Raw genomic sequence first — 18,947 nt, 5'->3', positions numbered from 1 at the left:
CGCCTGGAGCCCCTCCTGTCTCTTCCTGCGCTGGCCTAGGGGGCTGCAGAGTTGTTGCTCTCACATAGTTTCATGCCTCTCTCCAGCTGCAATTTGTTGTGCAGCTTTTTTTTTTGCCCTTCTTAAATGCATTATCCCACAGGTGCTGCCACCATCGCTGATGGGCTCAGCCTTGGTCAGCGGTGAGTCCATCTTGGAGCTGGCTGGCACTGGCTCCATTGGACACAGGGGAAGGTTCTGGCATCTTCTCACAGAAGCCACCCTGTAGCCCTCCCCCACTACTGAGACCTAGCCATTCAAACCCAATACAGAACCCAAACAGATGGAAGATGTTAAGTGAAGACAAGCATTTAGGAAGAGAAGGCAACACTTCTGCTTTGCTTATGCAATCTGAGCCCTCCTGTTTGATTTTCTATTATAAATATTGTTATGTGAATGTACACATAGGTCTGTGTTACATTAAAAATCAGTTTCTTTGTGGCAATTCTAGCACCTAAATGCATCCCAGGTCTGTTTCTGATTCTTACTTGCAGATTTTTCAGTTATTATGTAGCAGGATTTTGCTTACTTAAGTGTCACTAATACCCACCATGGCAGTATGGACTGTGATCAGCAAAAGGCTAAGGAGTGATTACTGATGTCTCAAAAAATTAAGCCTGTTTGTGCAAAATGTAACTTGTTCCTGTGTGCTCAAGCATTTAAGACAATAGGGACAGCCAAGAAGCCTATCTGTTTCTGAATGTTTTGTCATGACTACAGCCGTAGGTAGCATCCTAGGTGATTTAAAATGCTAAAGGATTAGAAGAAAAACATTAGATCTGTATTGTAGAGTTTGTATATTTTGCACCTCTGTGTTGGTCTTCTGTTGCAGGAGAGAGAACCCTGGTCCTTTTGATCTGGGTCTAATGGATTCTGATACAAACTTCCTGTCTTTCAGACTGAGCCTGAGATTTACAGGTCCCACCTTCACAACTCTCCATCTTTACAGCTCCACCTCCTGTCTTTACAGTGTCAGATGGTAGCCTCACACCTCCTCTTCGACCCCCCAGACCAGATGCAAATAGTTGCCTTTGCAGCACACTGAATGACCAGCGCTGGCTTGTGTGTGGTTCTGTAGAGCAGGAGAGACTGCAGCCAAAGTACGTGCCATGTATTGGCTCTGCTGGGAGGAATAGTGACTTTGCTACTCCTTTTTTAATCCCATGACCTGATACGAAGCCAATCTAAGACCATACAGGATGGTGTCACATGCAATGTGAGATAAGAAGCTTGAGATCTCTGTGGCCATTGATGACCCAAAAGCTTGCATTACCATTGCCACCCCTGCAGAGTGGGTGTTGCACGCATCTGCCCAGTCCAGAAGTGCATTACACCTTCTTTCCACTGGTGCAAAGTGTTGGGTGGTGAAAAGTTTGGCCCAGAAGAAAGTCAGCATGATGCTGGCTTCCATCCATTTAGCCTCATCTCTACAGTTGTCCCAGTGTTTCTTCAGACTGGCTAAGTCTGCTAGTACTGAGGAGAACGGCCGTCAACAGAAGGTGACAAGAACAGTGCTGAGCAACCCGTTCTGGAGCTTCGGGGTAAAATTCGGTGCTTTTTCTGTGAATAAACCAAAGGACGTGGCTCTTCAGGTAGTTCCTCATTCCATCAACCGCCATTCTTTAAATGGCCTGTGGTACCATTTCATACAGGTTCCTGACTGTGCCTTTAAGTGGAGTGGCCTGGGAAGGACGTAGGGGTGGAAGGAGACAGCACTAGGCAGCTGCATTTTTTTCAAAAGCCAGTGCCTCACGGGAAGTACTAGCAATGGATGTACAGGGCTGCCTGGACTCCGTGAGTCAGTACAGCTCTCCAAAATACGTACGCATCCAGAGTCCTGTATGCGGATGTGTGCAGATTGTCTTCTATGCAACTCTTGCTCTGTCTATTTGGTAAGTGGATGGTGAAAGGATGCTGTGTTGTACCCGAGGAAGCGTTTCTTGTATTAGTGGTTGCCTGGTTACAATGTAGGTTTCAGCACTTCGAGTTTTGTGGCAGCAAACAAGGTCATTAATCTGGTGGTAGACCATTCTTGGGAGACAGGTGGTGTGGGAACTTTGTGGTGGGAGTGTAGCATGGATTTTTATCTAACAGGGTGGGTTGCTTGGACATAGTTAACTAAGCTGCCTCTAAAATCCACTGTCAGTTTTGTTTTTTGCCATGCTGTCTGGTTTTGTTTCTTGTCTGAAAAATCCAAATAACTCCACTGAATAATCTTAGATTTACACCACTGTTTCTGAGATTAGAGCCTGCTCTGTAGAGTCTCCTATTCAGGGTCAGATGAAATAGTGAGTCACCCTTTGCAGCAGATTTCAAGAACAATAAGATGTTTTAGGAATATACAATAACTGATTGCCTCTAAAGGGCAGATTTTCCTCTTTGCTGCCAAACTAGGGCTGTTCTCAGTGATAAGTGTTTGCTGAACAAAGTCTGCTGAAGTTCATGAAGTTGGTTTTATTCTCGTGGGAAGGCTGCAAGCCAGGACATTGAGCACACTGATCCCAATCTCACAAAGAATCAGGTCTGCAGGAAATTCAAGTTGCCTTACTAAGGTACCATACCCACCTACTGGTGCTCAGAGCTGGGTTCCCACTGCCAGTTTCCAACAATGTGGTTATCCCAAAGCACTGTTCTCCTGGAAAAGGCAGAAATGCTGTTATAATAGACCATACTAATAAAGGATCACTGATCAGTTGCTTTATATTTCTGTTCTTCAGGTACTGTTTTATCCTCCTCCAGAACAGTTTGTTGTTATATTGAAATGGTGCTAGCTCTTGTGGCTTGTTTTCCAAAGCAAACCTTTTATATCAGTTTTGTGTTGTGTAGAAAGTATCTTCTGAACATGGTTTTTCAAAGTTGATGGTGTTTTTATGAGTTAAATGAGCTAGATGACTTTCCTGTCAGCTTAAAAACATTTGAGGCATCCTTCCTCCTTTTGTTAACACACTCAATGCATGAGAAAGTGAAACCATTAGGTCAAGGTTTTCATAGTAATCAGCCTAAGGCACAAAAGATAGTCACTCTGGAAAGATAAGGATGAAGTATTCTAAGCTCTCGTAAAAAACAAACATAGAGAGGACACTACCATTTGGGACAGAAAAAGTCAGAGTCTAGGTACACAGCAACGCAGCATGGGTAAAAGTTTTTGGATGACCTCAAGTCCTGTTGTGGTTAATTGGTGTTTCACAAATGGCATCTGAAGGGCCAGGATGTCACCTCATGTAGTCTGTATAATTTAGGATGGAAAACAGAAATTTTCTTCATGCATATATCAATTCATTTCTGACAAAGCTAGAAGTTGCGAAAGTGAAAACAAGGCAGACTTTGGTCCAGCCGTGCATGTGCCTCACACTAAAAAGGCTCTCCATTACTTAAAAATGTCCATCTGACTTTTATCTTGCAGTGCATTTTGTCCAAGGATGATACAAACAAGCTGACCCATTTTATTCTTATGGGCTTATTTGTCCTTTCTGTTTTATCTGGCCAGTTGTATAGTCTTCATTCACAGACTCTATCAGGAGACAGATGAAATTAACAGCTCAGTTCGCACTAGTGTGAAGGGAGTGGCTTACACAAACAACAGGATCTGGGATACAGCAGAATACGCTATACCAGTGCAGGCAAGTCTTAATTTAATGTCAGTCCTGTGTTCAGCTTCCATTGATCCATCTGGTTGCTTTCCTGACATGACATGTCTGTATCCTGCCATTCAATGTAATTACATTGGAGATAGCAATGCTTAAAGCCAAATCTTCCCTTCCTCCTTTAATATAAGGGGGGTGTGTGTGTGTGGTGTGTATGTGTGGAATATCATGTCTTATGAAATTTCTGTGGTTCTATTTGTTACACAATTTTTACATAATCAATTTATTATTTTGGTAGTAGCAAACCTAGGGACGGATTCACTCCGGTATAGCTGTACTAAACACAGCAGTGTTATTACCAGTTAATGCTAGTATATCTTTCTTGGTTGTGATGCCAGTTAAAAAGAAAAATAATCAGCACCTTCCTGCCTCTGGCTGCTCATTCCTTCCCAGAAGATGTCCCTACTTTTCCTGTTTGAGCCGGGTAAAATCTGGATGTCTATCAGGGGAAGATAGAGCAGGAACAGCCTTGTTGTCCTTTCAGGTGATATTCTGAAATAACTGATTTCTGAATGAAGTATGTGAAATTTCAGTCAGGTTCATGTCCTTTCCTCCATGTAGGGGGTAAACTCTTTTTTTGTGATGACCAACATCATTACGACAGAGAATCAGATTGAGCATACCTGCCCTGAGGTAAATATATTTTGTGATTTATACTTATGATGCATGGAACACATGCTGATGTAAGAGGGGACTGTCCTTGGAGCAGTCCAGTACAAGCAAATACTGTTGCTCTCTATGCCTGTATCTAAGCAGCTAACACGCAAGATCTCATTTAATTGCTCCTTTTCTTTCTTGGGGAGTCTGCTGGAAGTTGTGACTTCGCCTCTCACCAATGACCTTGCAGCCAAACCTATCTGCATCACTTTCAGAAGGTGATGACATTCAGGCCAGTGATTGCTGTCCAGCTTCTCTGGTATTGCTGCTGCTCTCGAAGAAAACCTGAAGGAATGATGGAGCTACAGAATTTCTATCAGCTTCTCTGCTAATCTGGTGCTTTTACTACTACTGTTGCTCATTCCTACGTGTCCCCTTCCTTCCTTTCTGTAGATCAAACCTGGTTGTCAGATGCAGCTCTCCTCTTCATTTGGCTGGCCTAGAAGTGGGACCTTGCAGAGTAGTTCCTGAATACAAGTTGACTTTCACTGGCAAAACTATATGGGACTGTTAGTAAACAAAGAATTTAAAACTCCAGTATAGAATTTATCATGCTTAATAGCATAGGAGAGAGTGTAAAAAATGGGAAAAGATACAAATAATAAAGGAAAATGTTATTGTAAGCATGGAAAGGGATTTTTTGTTGTTTTTGCAGGTAGCTGAGCCTTTGTCTCCTATAAGCCAGATAATTAGTAAGGGTTATACCGGTTCTGCATTGTTATTTTCTCTTATTATTTGAGAGTTATACATTGAAGCTGAGTAAGGCTTTGTACCTAGGTGTGGAGAGGGAGATATTTGTATTGCTCTTTTATGTAATTTTTTTTCCAGTATCCCTTTGTCAAAGCTATCTGCTCTTCAGACAAGTCCTGTGAAAAAGGGAGTGTAGATATCCACAGTCATGGTATGTAAACGGCATTTTCAGATTGAAATACTTCGTCTTGTGTACTATCTTCTACCGCATTTTTGACCAGTGCAGCATGTGCAATATCCAACCGGGAGAACTGCAGTACAGAATCCTAAGAAATATCTGAGAACATATTTTCCAAACCACAAAACTGAGTTCTTATCAGTTTGTGTGTTCCCTTACTAAAAGGAGAAACAGTGAGAGGGAGCAGAGGAAGGGGAGATGTGAAGAAGAGTATAGACTGGTGTGAATGAGGGCCAATCTTACAGTCACTCCCACTGAAGTCCATGACTGCTTAGCAAATGGAGTGATTGAAGGATCTGTAACACCCCTATGATGATTAGGTAGTTCTCAGAATAAGTCAGGGGACTTGTGTCCTGTGTTGGGACCAGTTGTCCAGAAGGCATCATACTGTTTTCATCGGCTATGTGAATTCTTTGTAGTACTGAGATTCCCTGAATTTGGGCTGCTGGCTGGATTAGCACTTACCCTGATAAAGACTAGACACTCACAGAAAATACTGAATTTCTAGGGATGCGGAAAGAGTTAAGGTTTTCTGACCACTTTTATGTCCTTGTTTAATTTGCTCATGTTGCTGAATTAAACTTCTGACTGAAACAGTTGGTTTCTCGATTTATCCCAAGACTCAGATATGTAACTTTATATAAAACTGTGTAGAAAATTACTTCACCCTCAGCCAAAACAATGACAAGCACTACTGACCCAAGAAAATGGCTAAATAAGGATTGATGAGGTGTAGCAGGACTGTGGTTTGGGTAGTTTGTCCTACAGCTTCCTCCTATAGAAAGCTGCAACAATCTGAAATGTCAAGCTCCCTATCTTATATTTGAGGAGGAATCCACTGATATGTTGAAACTGTCTCTAACTGGCAAAAACCTCTTGTCTTTGCTGAGTAGAGCTTATTTCTTTACAGGGATTAAAACAGGAAGATGTGTGAATTACAATGCAACTACTAAAACCTGTGAGGTCAGGGCATGGTGCCCTGTGGAATCCATGGAAAGCCCCCCTAAGTAAGTGAAAGAGATATCTCCATTTTTTTGATATCAAAAGAAGAATTTAATTTGACAAAGTAATGAAATTTTAGGGTAATCCCTTTGCCTAGGCACATGTAGGTCTCATGTATCTTCTTTGTAGCCATACTGCTAACACTTATTATAATGTCTAAATAACTTACATCTAACAATCTGTCCTGGTGTATGATTCTGCAGTGAAATCATAGCCTCCAGTCTGTATCATCATGCAGCTGCCATAGAAACAGTTTTAGATGTCACAGGCTCATCTTCAGTTTACTAGAGGCATTTGGCTCATTAATTCAAATGTCAAGGAAAACGTATCAATGTAAGATAGGTTTAATCAGAGACAGAAATAAAAAGTTTTTTAACTTGGGGGTTTCTTCTGCAAGGCTTAGGGCTCTATGGTGTAGAAGTTCCTCGTGGGTTCATTTATCACAGTGAGGTTGCTTCCACCTCCCAGAACAGTAGGGGCAGATTGGTTATCTGTACATTGTGCTGCAGGCTAGTGTGTGGGGATCCACCTCAGACTGAAGAACAGTCTCTCCATCCTCTCTAGGCAGATGATGACAAACTCAGTGCTGGCAATCTGCAATAGTGAGCTGAAGGCAATCCTAGGAAAATGACTCCACAAAACAATGCTGCTGTGACCTGGAGAGTAGGATGGAAGGGCCTCATAGCCATCTTTTTTTTGTAAGCCCATGACTGTAGTGTTCCAAGATAAGAATGTTATCTTTCTATCAACCAGAGCATGAAAAAAAAAAAACAAACTTTATTTCAACTGAAATGATGGAAATCATACTCTAAGAGAGCAAATGATAAGCAATTTTAGCTCCTCTCAACCACCTTTGAAATACATCTGTAAGAAACTGGATCAATTATCACTTTTATTAACTCATTGCTTTTAAAAGATAAAAGCACGATTCTATGTGTATATCCCATATATTGCCCTAATTTGGGGTTTTCTGCAGACTGAGCAGTTTTTACACTGCCAGGTCCCCTCCAGAGCCCACAATGCCTCCTACAGGTCCTTCTGCTGAGTTTTTTTCAGCTCTTCTAAAGGAATTTCCATTCCCTTCCCCTGCAGACAGAGTTGTGATCTGAAAAAGTCTTTGTCCTCCAACAACAGGAAGGCTGTAACTGTTCATACAGCATCCGGGAAAGATATGCATGAGCTTCCTGGGTTAATAAAATCCTAGAGTTTTTTTATAAAATTTCAGTGACTGCCAGTCATTTTTAAATGTCACACTGCGTAGGCTCACTGCTGCGTATGTTACAGAGGGAATTTTGCTTTTAATTACATCACTCAGCTGACACATTCTGTCTTGTTTCCTAACCTTCCTCTACAGCGCCAGTAGTCGGTCACTACCAGGGACCAAAAATAACAGATGAGAGGTTTGATCCAAACCTCTGATGTATAAAGTTCCTTCACAGGTTCCATTGGCAAGGAAAAAATGAGGAATCACTAAAAAGCAAAGCTCAGTGTTTATTTTCTACCAGAACAATACATAAACCCAAGGTCACAGCCCAGGAAGCTTTGCCATCTGGTTGAGATACTGTGGTAGCAATGTTGGGCTTTGGTTACACCCATGATTGTCTTTATTGTCCAAATTACTTCGAAAAGTAAGTTTCATGAACTATACTGGAGGCCTCCTTTTCCTTCCCGTTAGTTATGGCAGGAGCTGAACAAAGCCGTTGCATGTTGGCAAGGAGATTCTTTTATTTTTGATTGTTCATTTCTGTCTGAGGCAGGGCATGGCTGTCAGATTAGCTGGCTGAAGGACAGGTGTTTACAGACCTTTTTCAGAATAGCTTTGGATCAGATTCCAGATGCTTCCCAGTGGGTGAATTATGGAGATTTCTCACATTATAAGTTAATTCATTTTTAGTTCTTTAAAAATGAACATATATTATTAATGTCTTGACTATTATACACTGAAACTCATCAGTGACTTTCATGTCCAGCTATCATCCACAAATGTTAATTTGGTTTGCAATCAAGTCTCATTCATTGACTTGGTTTAGAAGACACTCATGAGAAGTCTGGATGGGACCAGACTCTTCAGCAGTGCCCAGCAACAGGACAAGGGGCAGCAGGCACAAACTGAAACACAGAAGTTCTATCTGAATATGAAGAAAAACTTCTTTATCTTGAGGGTGACAGAGCACTGGAACAGACTGCCCAGAGAGGCTGTAGAGCCTCCTCTAGAGACATTCAAAACCTGCCTGGATGCGATTCTGCGCAACCTGCTCTAGGAGAACATGCTTTAGCAGATTTAGCAGGGGGTTGGACTAGACCAGGGGTCCTCAAACTTTTTAAGCAGGGGGCTGGCACGCGGATGAAGTGGCAGGCAGTCATCTGCGGCTGCTTGGTTTCCCCCCTCAACCCGTGGGGGAGGGGGGCAGGGGGGTTCTGTAAATACAGGGGGCCGGACTGAGGACCCTGGGGGGCTGTATCCAGCCCATGGGCAGTAGTTTGAGGACCCCTGGACTAGACGATCTTCAGAGGTCCCTTCTCACACTGACCATTCTGTGATTCTGTGAAGTCCCTCCTGGAAGCTGCATGTCATCCAACTAATGTGCTTCTTGTCATCACAGATCTCCAATGCAGCTGCATTACTTCTAAATACAATGACAGGAAAAATACTCCCTGCTTAGAAGCACTGCACTGTCCTTTATGTGGCTGACTGCTTTGAAGACTGGGTTTCCCCCTTGGAATGGCTGTCTTGATGAAAATTAAAATAATCCTGGCTCATTCTGAAAATAGAACATCACCAATATTCTAGTTCAGCATAGTCCCTATGCTAGACAGACAATGCTAAAAATTATATCTCTTACTTTCCTATAGCCCTGGCAAGTCCTGGATTGTAGCAGAGGTTGTCTAACACAGTCTAGGCCGAGGTTACCCAGCTGGCAATTTGTGGACAATTCCTTCTTTCCTGCCACATCAGCTTCAGAGAAACCACTTTTTTGAGGAAAGGTCAGACTGGCAGCCAGATCTCCATTATCTTTGCATTCCACCTGCACATTTAGTGACACAAACCACTACAGGGGAGTTCCTCAAACCAGTATCTTCTAGGAAGGCAAGACAACCTTTGGTGATGTGATTGACACTCAACTTCCAACGATATCCTCTAGGATTGAGTGCATGGTTCATTCTTATACTCTTACTAGCTGTGCAGCTCTAGTGTAAATGGCCAGCTGCCTGTGGGGACCAGCAATGAAACTGCCAATTCATTGTGCATAAATCATCACCTGTCAAATAGTTAATTTCTTATTGCTGTTCTATAGCAAGGTTTATAGGAGAAGTCTCTTGAGGTCATATTTCAGCTGCATGTAGAGATGCCAGTTAGGCCTGACCCACACAAACAAATGCAATAAAAATTTATACCTAAAATTAAGAAAGCCACCTATATCTTTCTTGATCCCCTGAGCCACCTCACTCCTTGCATTTCAATCTGTTATTCTTAGCAACATATTCCTCCTACTGACAGCTTTCCAGGTAATAGTAAAGTAGCATAACTGATGTATTTAAGTAAAAGAAGATAGTTAATTTGATGTTCCTTTTTTAGGCCTGCTGTTCTGAGGAGTTCTGAAGACTTCACTGTGCTAATAAAGAACAACATCCACTTCCCAAAATTTGATTACAGCACGTAAGTGCAACCATTCCTCAATGCTTTCTAAAGACTGAGTAGTTGTGCTCTGAAAAAAAGATTATATAAATTGGCACCTTCTTTACTCAAAAAGGCTATGCATTCAGGTATGTGGCTACCTGAGCGACAAGTATCAAGTTTCTGTAATTCTTTAGCCCTATTAATCCTTCAGGAACCAAGAGAAATAAGGAGAGCTTGCGAACAGAACCTCCCAGCATAACTCTCTTTGTCTCATGCACTGGACAACAGAATTGTTCATTCAGATATACTGGTTTATGTTAGGGTAAAATCACTGAAATGTAGCACAACAGATGTGTGATACAAATTACAAGGTGAAAATGTTTCATTTTCACAGATAAAATTTTGCTGGTGATAATGTCCAAAAAGTAAAGAATTCATCTTGGTACCCAAATCCCAGTTAGGGTTATATAGATCTGGTAGCTACAAAACCAAAAGCTCCTTTACTTACAAACTGACTACATTTAACACAGGTTCTAGTAGGTGTGAAGTCCCTTACTTGTACCTGTAGCTGCTCCAGCTTGTTTATAAATTCAAACAGTTGTGTGTATATTCTTCACAGACTAAATTTTCCACCAAATGTAAATACTTCCTGCACATACAACAAGATAACTTCCCCCTTCTGTCCAGTTTTCCGTCTGGGAGATATCCTTCAGGAAGCCAAAGAGAATTTTTCCGAGGTGGCAGTGAAGGTATGTGATACCACTTTTTTTTCACACTCGGTGTTAAAACATTTTCTTGATTCTTTTCCTGCATGTTTTGCTGTCTGTCATATAATGAAATTGTTCTAGGTTTAGAAACTGGCTGTGTGAGAAGCAAAGTAACGCCAGCTTTCAAGATTTAAATGTGTTTAACATCTCACAGGATGTTGACATAGTTGATATTATTGTTGACAGAGTGGATGGTATTTTGTTAACATTGTAGCTTGTAGAGGCCCTTTTACAAAGCACAGTGTATTTGAATAGTTCCTATACAAGGCTGTTGCTTGTGGTCATCTTTTGATTCTACTGAAGCAGATCCTTAATCATATTGCTGGGGAAATCATCCAGAAGTCAGACTGACACATATGGCAGCTTACATTCAGAGTCAAAAAGCATTTATTTTTGCTGTTACATCTTCACTCTGTTCTTTAGGGTATCGAGCAAAATGCCCTTAGTGCAGTACCCAGCCATACCTCTAGAAAGTCGATATTGACAGATGGGTAGAACAGAAGCAGAGGCAAAGTGTCCTGCCTAGAATGACCACCAAGCCACGTTTATGGATTCTCAGCCTGGCACAGTGCATACAAGATGAAACATTTGGACTTGGTGCTGACAAAACTTAGGCTTGCACTCAGGCTTTTTGTTTGAGCCTATAGGTAGTTTAAGGCAACAAAATGACTGTCACAGTGTATCAGCTACATCCACACTTGTGCTACTAAGAGGAAGAGAAATAGACAGAAGGTAGGAAAGGCCTGAATGAATGGTATCTTCTAGCTCACGTGATGAAGTCACTTCAACAGAAGACTGCTCAATTGGCAAACGTTGCTTATGAGTTAGCATGTCTATAGAGGTGTGCCCCTGCCAACGGCATCCCTCAAATCTCCGCTGACTTTAACAGCATTTTAGCCCAGGCAGCAATCACAGCACTAGTCCCTAAGCTTACTGTGTCTGTTTCTAGGGAGGAATTATTGCCATTGAGATTAACTGGGACTGTAACTTGGACAGATGGTTTTACAACTGCCGTCCAAAGTATGGGTTTTATCGCCTTGATGACAGAAAAACTACTCCTGGATTGCACTTCAGGTAAAACAATGTTATATGAAGCAAGTAGAATGTTTTCTGGGTTGAAGCAAAGATGTGATGAGGTGTGAAGAATGATGACTTGGAATGACAAGGCATTTGATTCTCCTTCTTCACTGTCACGTCCTTAACCTGTGTTACTGCAGTTGTATAGATGTATCATCACAGTCATCTTCTAAGTGAGCATGTTTCTATTGCAGGAGATTTTATTTCTGTGTTGAAAGGCCTAGAAATTTCCAACAAGTATTCCAGGAGCTAACACACAGAATAGTTTGGGCAGATTTCACCATATGGCAACTGAGGCTTGAAACTACCTAAACTTGTGAGTTTCCCAAGGAAATTAACACAAATAAAATAAGAAAGTGTTTTTCTTCCATCGGAGTAACCCCACAGTTCACTGAATCAAGATTTATTCAAAAGCAGATTAGAGCTGTGGTTCTGTGTGCATATAGATTTATGAGAAATTTTGACAAAAAACCTTGAGGTGACTCCAGTTCTAAATAGTTACACAAAGCATTTATCAAATGCTTATCAGCATATTTAAAGTTGTCCCTCAGATCTCGGTCAAAACTCTTGTGTAACAACATTCCTTTTTTTGACTCACAGCATGATTATTATTACATTATAGGTTTTCATACATTTGTGATGCTAACATGAGTGCCATAATTGTCTAGGAGCTGCCAGCATATTCCAAAGCTGCATTGTGCTGGAGATGTGCAAAGACAGAACAAATAGGTGTTCCCTCTGACCTGGCAACCACAAGCAAGAAGTGGGGGAGATTAGAAGGAAAAAGTAAGACAGTGCTGTGAGGCTGAGGCCACCAATCTTTCTGCTGAATATACTTTTGTAGGTAAAGCAGTTTCTGAGAAGGCTTTTAGAAGGCGGCAGTGGAGTGGTTTTGAGCATGTTTACTGTCACATTAACTGCTGGAGTCAAAATGCCAAGAATGGGTTTGCCCAAAATTTTTACCTTTTAAGCATCAAAATGCCAGTCTGTAGCACGTTTATACTGATTATACTGAAATCTCTGCTGAAGGAAATGAGCCTGGTCTGAGAACACAGGCTGCTGGGAGAGTGTGCGTGATGCCAGATCACATCCTGGTGGCCTGTCTCTGTATCTGTTAATCAAGGGGTTTATTGGCAAAGAAAAGTCATTCTCTAATGTTTCCAAATTTAAAAAAGAGGAGTAGAGTAGTTCAGTGCAGCAATTTAAAAAGCAAAGGCAGTGAAAGCTGAAGAGCAGTGAATAGATTGAGCATAATACTATTTAAAACAAGCATGGATGTTTTGGTGAAGAGCATGCACAAACCCTGCCACACTGTTGAGCAGGTGTATGCCAACTTGTATAAACAGAGCTGCTGACTGCAGAACTACCCAAGTGAGTAAGAGGGGGACAGCTAGAAATGATCCTACAATTAATATTTCAGGAAAACTTTCTTGACATCAGTGACATGTCATAAGAATGTAAAATATTATGATACCCAAGGTCCATCCAGCCCAGCATCCTAAAGCTAATAAAGGTCAATAACAGGTGAACATTTGGGAAAACAGCATAAGAAACAGGGCACATACAGAGTGCTGCTTCCCCTGCAGTCTAGCTGTCCTGGAAGTCAGGAAAGCTACTCTGGACAGCTTATACCCTCTGTCCGCCTGGAGCCCTATCGATTTCATCTCAGTTCCAAAGGGAATTTTGTGATAGACTTACATGGAAACAGGCTTTAGCCTTCCAAAAGAAAAGAACTACTTGAGGTGCAAGAGAGCAAAGCTGCAGCCAGTGGTCAAGAAAGCTCTTAACAGGTCAGCTCTGACCACAAAGCTGTTACAGAGAAGGCTTCTACTCCATCAAGAGCAGATGTGAAATAACCTCTACCCTGAGGGCTAGAGAAAAACCTTTGATCTTGGAAAGAGTTAGGAAAACTTTCAGATAAAACCTAACTGACCTGCAGGCTTCAGAGGCTAAGAACTGGCCAATAAAACATGTCTTGGTCACAGACTGTGGAACCATTCAGCACAGGAAAAAGAGCATTTCATGTCTGTGCTAGCAAGGAGAAAGCAGAACACATTATAATCTGTTTTTCTGAGGGACTCACTGCCTTCGGAGAATACAAATCAGATCATGGTGAATGGGAAGCAAATGATCGCATGATCTAGAGAACTCTGATTGAAAGCACTCTGAAAGCCTGCCAAACTTAGCTTGCAGTAGGATGTGCAGGAGAGAGTGGAATTGACTAAAAGCTTGCTCTAGGCTGGTTTGTTAGCATCAAAATGGCAAAGCAGAGTAGCAGTGACTGAACCCAAAGAGAAAGGAAAGGAGGAAAATGTATTTTTCTTAGATGTCTCTGTCATCTGAATGAGTACCTAGAGATGCTTGAAAGCAGAGGGCTGAGATGATGACATTTATGCCAGACTTATCCTCTTAAACAGTTTACACTTTTGGTACTTGAACAGGCAACAGCTATAAAAAAATTTTCGATTAGCAATGACAGAGTGGTCTGTGAGTATTCACCACCCCTGGAACTGACCTTCTGTTTCTTCAGCTAAGCAAATTCCTATTCAAATTATTTACCTAAATGAAGAAGGACAGGACTCAGAGATCAGTAGAGTAAACCAATCAAGAAAATACAGCACTTTAAGTCCTGGCAGCATGTCTGAGGCAGAAAACATACAGGTCTTGTTATCAGAGATTGGATATTAGTACTATTGTGTGGTTTAGTATGTCTTTCAGTTTAATGTAATGATTTTGCCAGTACTGCCAGCTTTTCATTGTCAGATTTAAAAAGACCTCTTTGTTCCATGCTCTGTGACTGCTTATTGATCCATAAGCTGATATGGGCTGTGCTTCAGGAAGGTTATGTTCTTGACAGAATAAATTGGAAGTTAGTAAATGTTCATATGATTCTCACCACTCCCTACTGGTCGAAGAATAGAAAATGATTGATACCCAGCATGCTGAAGTGCACTCAGGAGTTCGATTTGGTCTTGGATAACATGATATGAAAGCTTTCAGAGCAAGGGCATGCTTGTTGCCAGCTCTTCACATACACTTGCTGGGGTTTTCTGTCTGCTTTACCTGTGATTGAACTTCTTTCTGCAGTTTCAAGTTCCAATTTGAATTGAGACAGCAAAACACTCCTTTGACGTTAGCTGGATTTTTGATTTGTCTAAATCTCTATGTATGTGTTAATTTAGTGTCGACTGCCAGGTCAGATGCTGAGCAAAATACTGTTCATCAAGCCTCAGCACCTTCATTTCAGAAGGCTGAAAGAGCTGGAGGAAGAATGGAGAAGAAGTTACACCTCTTTTTGTGTTCTGCAGCCTCATGGCATTATAACCCCCAGGGAAGCTGCACAGATCTTCGTTTACTCTTTTGCAGATATGCAAGGTACTACAAGCTACCAGACGGGAGGGAGCAGAGGACTCTTTTCAAAGTCTATGGAATACGGTTTGATGTCCTTGTCTTTGGCACAGTAAGTGCAATTCTTTTTCCTTGTGGAGGGAGAAGAAAGTTTGCTATTTCCACAGCCCCACTTCTGCCATATACCCCTCTCCTCTCTCCTGTCCATCATTCTGGAATGGAAGTCATGTCAGATAAGTAGATCTAAACTGAACTGAGCAGCATAGGAGAACAAAGCTGAGTATGAAATGGCAGGGCTGGGAGAGAGGCAGAATTTTTGTTTAAGACTGAGACAGTAACAACTACATCATGGCATGATGTTACTGTCATGAGCCCCATGTGTCACTGCTGTTTCCCTCTTAAGTTGTTTATTCTCCCCTGCGAATGTCTTAGATGGTCTAAGAAATTTTGGGATTGATTGAATTGCAAAGAGGCAACAATACATTGTGAAGAGACAAAAAAAGTAAAGCCATAAAGTTGAATGAATGTTTACAGATCTTGCCTCACAGTTATTCTTTTCTGCTTTATTTAAGGGTAGAAAATTTAATGCCATTGAACTCATTAAGAACCTTGGGTCCATGATATCCTACATTGGTTTGGTAAGAGACTTATTTTTAGGGTTAATTAAACCAGTTCTAGAGATACAGTCTCATTAAGAATGTGGAATCACTACTTGCTTTTTTTTTCATGTGCAGGTTGCATGGGCCATTGAATTTGTTCTTTGGGTAGGTAGTTACTCCCACTTTGGCAAATCATCATTCTACAAAATTTTCAACAGGAAAAAGTTTGAGACTATGCTGGATCCAAGACAGGTAAAGAATGTAAATTGCTGCTCTATGGATACAAAAATGCAGCTTCCATGTAGCTGTGCACAGCATGCGCTGCATGAGTGCAGTGGGCTGTACACACTGCCTTGGCATGGAGAAGTCACACCAGCTCTATCAGGGAAACTTGCAGGGAACAGTGATCCCTCTAAACAGTACAAGGATGTCATGAAAGGGTTGTCCATGAAGAGAGCATTGCTCAAAGGCTCTTCCCTGCCAACTTCAGTTGCTTCTTCCTGTTTTTCAAGACAGTAACAGTTAATTTTCTGGGCTGCCTCTAATAATCTCCCAGCATTTTAGACATGCATTTTTAAAGGGTGAAGAGTAGAGTACCTAAAGGCTCTGCACAACCACACTCCTACAGTTAGCTCCATACCATCTCTTCCTGTTCCCTCTGTCCCCGCACTTCCCCATGTCCTTGCTAGCCCAGATACTGGAAATATAGGCCTTTGCAACATGCAGTTGCAGGGTATTGTTAGTGGAGTACAGGTTACAGAACCCAAGCCCTGAGGTCAGATCTATGCTTTGTTTGTCCCCAGTTCTCCAAGTATCTCCAGCTGATAATGCTCATTTCTTCTGCTGCACAGGTGCTATATGTGTCCTATATTGATGAGCCACATGTTACCTTGATAAAGATGCCTCTGAAAACAAGCTTGCAGCATGCTGAAGGCAGTATTGTTGAGGTAAAGACAAGACACTTAACCTTTGGGATCCTCCCTTGGGAAGGGAGAGCTGAGGGATGTCATTCCAAACTGATCTGGGTTTCCACCATCCCCACACATGCCCATATTTCCAGATTAGATTCTGAGGGGCTAAAATAGATTCCCATTGTCTGCTTCAAGTTAATAGGTCCTGTGACCAGAGGATGTCTTTTCTAGAGTCAGCTAAAAATTGCTGCTTTCCCATGGTGGGTATATGCCAGTGGGAGTGCGTTGGTGTTGAAACAACTTGTGAGGTGTTGATTCGATTTCGCTAGGGTGGGCGCTGGCAACACAGAAAGACAATCCTCCTCCAGATCTGCTGATCTATCATCATTATCCCTATTGTGCTGTGTCAAATGAAAAAGCCAATGGTGAGGATCACTGTTGTAAATTCTCCCTGCAGTTGGATTAAGATAATGCTGTTTAATTTATGTTGGGAATTGTTGCAGAGCCACCCTGTGAAATTCTGTGATGCTGGCAGCTGGCGCACCAGCGAGTCCAACGAGAACCATGATAATGAAGAATCTGAGCTGGGGCAACCTCTCAGACAAAGGGCCTCTTCCCCAGATGGCCAAAAGTGGTGCTGCTGTGGCAAATGCCGGCCAACACCAATGTACCATGAGCAGCTCTGCTGCCGAAGGAAAAAAGGGCAGTGCATCACAACCTCCTATGGGTTTCAGCAGCTGGTGCTGTCCCGTGACACCCTGAAGAAAGCCCTTCTCTACAAAGACCCCTTCATGGACCTGATGGATGATGATATCAACAACAAGCTGCGTCACCTTGCTTATAAGCAATACATCCACTGGCATTTTAGCTGTTTTGATCTAGAAGACAGAGCCGTCATCCCAAACTGCTGCAGGTGGAAAATCAGAGATACTTATCCCAAAGCAGTCCACAACTATACTGGTTTTAATATGGAATGAGAATGTAGCACAACTTGAGCTCACATTGTGCCTCACCTTGGGCATTTAAATTTTGTTTTCTTTCACAGAGCTTTTCTTATATATTAAAAAAAAAAAAAAGAAAGAATAGAAAGCATGTGACTTACCAAAAGCTTCTGTAGTACAGCTGAATTCTTGTATACTGTCTTTGGAGAGGCACAGTTGTCTACTGCTTAGCATAGAGGAACAAATACCTTGAGCTAAAGTGCTTGCTTCTGCCTTTGCTTCATTCTGCAAGTCACCCCATGTGGTTCGGAAATGTAGGCTCTGGGACAAATTCTTAGGGCTACATTTTAGTAAGAGCTTCCAGGTCTTCTGTCTTTGCACTGATACATACCAGAATCACAGCTGAGTCAGGAGATGACCAACACTCTGAAAATAAGATGGAGCCAAGAGTCATCTCAAAGCATGACCCCTGAACAAAGAAAGTCCAAAAGAGATAGCACTTGAAAATGTGGTCCTGAGCATATTTTCCCCGTGGCACCTTTCTGCAGCCCTGGATCGAGAGGCTCTAGAAAGAAACACTGAGCGTGTAGTTTCATAACTCACTGTTGAAGGCCTCAGGGTCCATCCAGATTAAACAGGCCCATTTTAGATTACTTGTGACACAGACAAAGCATTTTCTGAAAAGCCCAGGTGTTCTCTTGGTATTGCTCCTTTTAGCTTGAACTTAGGAATTACAATGAAAAGTACTTTTACTGTCTTTGTGTAATATTTTCAGGCATTTCATTCATACTCATTGAAACTGTAATGTTGGACTTTGGCCTCCTGCTTGCTCTTCACTTCAAACAGGCCTTGCATCGTATACCTCCTCCTATGGAACCTGGCACACTGTGAGTTGCTTTGTGCTACAACGCGTAAGGCCAAAGTACAGCCAAGGAGCAGCAAACTCAGGGTAGATTTACCCTCACTCCAGCACCTTTTCAGTTCTTTCTTTTTGTTATGCTCAGCATGTTCTATTTTTGTAGAGAGAAGGTGAGAAGGATTGTAACATGTATATTCTGCACTCCTTTCTGAGCTAACCCAGCAGTTTGCCATTTCCATTTCCCAAATATATGTTAAGATACATTACTGTCAGCTATATTTGTATTTTCAATTGTAATATGCATTAATTAACGTTCATATTACAGCATCTTATGTATCTAGAGAAGAAAAATATTACAGTTGGCATTAATGCATTCCTGTTCTGAGACATGAACTGACTCTCTGTTTGGAAATAATTACACTGAATGTTCACTTAACACTCTGATTTTAATCTCCTTTCACATTTGTATAGGTGTTCTTCCTTATCCTTTCCCCTTTTTTTTTTGTGATTTCAGTTTTGACTGGTTGTAATAAATAGAGTGTTTGATCTATCTATC

At 41.7% G+C, this 18,947-nt stretch overlaps 1 protein-coding gene across 2 annotated transcripts; it reads left to right on the top strand.

The window, feature by feature from the left end:
* The first annotated feature begins 1,748 nt into the window (after nucleotides 1–1,748).
* P2RX7 (purinergic receptor P2X 7) lies at nucleotides 1,749–18,945 on the top strand. 2 transcript variants are annotated; one of them, XM_005434600.3, is made up of 13 exons: nucleotides 1,763–1,931; nucleotides 3,527–3,659; nucleotides 4,245–4,316; nucleotides 5,169–5,241; nucleotides 6,179–6,275; nucleotides 9,848–9,928; nucleotides 10,509–10,638; nucleotides 11,606–11,730; nucleotides 15,100–15,193; nucleotides 15,654–15,719; nucleotides 15,816–15,932; nucleotides 16,532–16,627; nucleotides 17,095–18,945. In XM_005434600.3, exons 1-13 carry the CDS (start codon nucleotides 1,807–1,809, stop codon nucleotides 17,566–17,568), a joined length of 1,683 nt encoding a protein of 560 aa, XP_005434657.1. In that variant the 5' UTR covers nucleotides 1,763–1,806; the 3' UTR covers nucleotides 17,569–18,945. The 2 variants fall into 2 exon arrangements, with proteins under 2 accessions (XP_055569203.1, XP_005434657.1); XM_055713228.1 differs by lacking the exon at nucleotides 4,245–4,316 and having other exon boundaries at nucleotides 1,749–1,931.
* The last annotated feature ends 2 nt before the right edge of the window (nucleotides 18,946–18,947 follow it).

The sequence above is a fragment of the Falco cherrug genome, chromosome 1, assembly GCF_023634085.1.
Source record: "Falco cherrug isolate bFalChe1 chromosome 1, bFalChe1.pri, whole genome shotgun sequence".
Lineage (NCBI taxonomy): Eukaryota > Metazoa > Chordata > Aves > Falconiformes > Falconidae > Falco > Falco cherrug.
The sequence above is the reverse complement of the archived record's forward strand: the minus strand, read 5'-3'. Positions and strand labels throughout refer to the sequence as shown.

Excerpts from the sequence above, each read along its gene's own strand:
- P2RX7 (XM_005434600.3), top strand. The coding sequence starts at position 1,807 with ATGGATGTACAGGGCTGCCTGGACTCCGTGAGTCAGTACAGCTCTCCA. Across the intron at positions 10,639-11,605 it reads TTTCCGAGGTGGCAGTGAAG|GGAGGAATTATTGCCATTGA; the intron begins GTATGTGATACC and ends GTCTGTTTCTAG. Across the intron at positions 15,720-15,815 it reads TGATATCCTACATTGGTTTG|GTTGCATGGGCCATTGAATT; the intron begins GTAAGAGACTTA and ends TTTCATGTGCAG.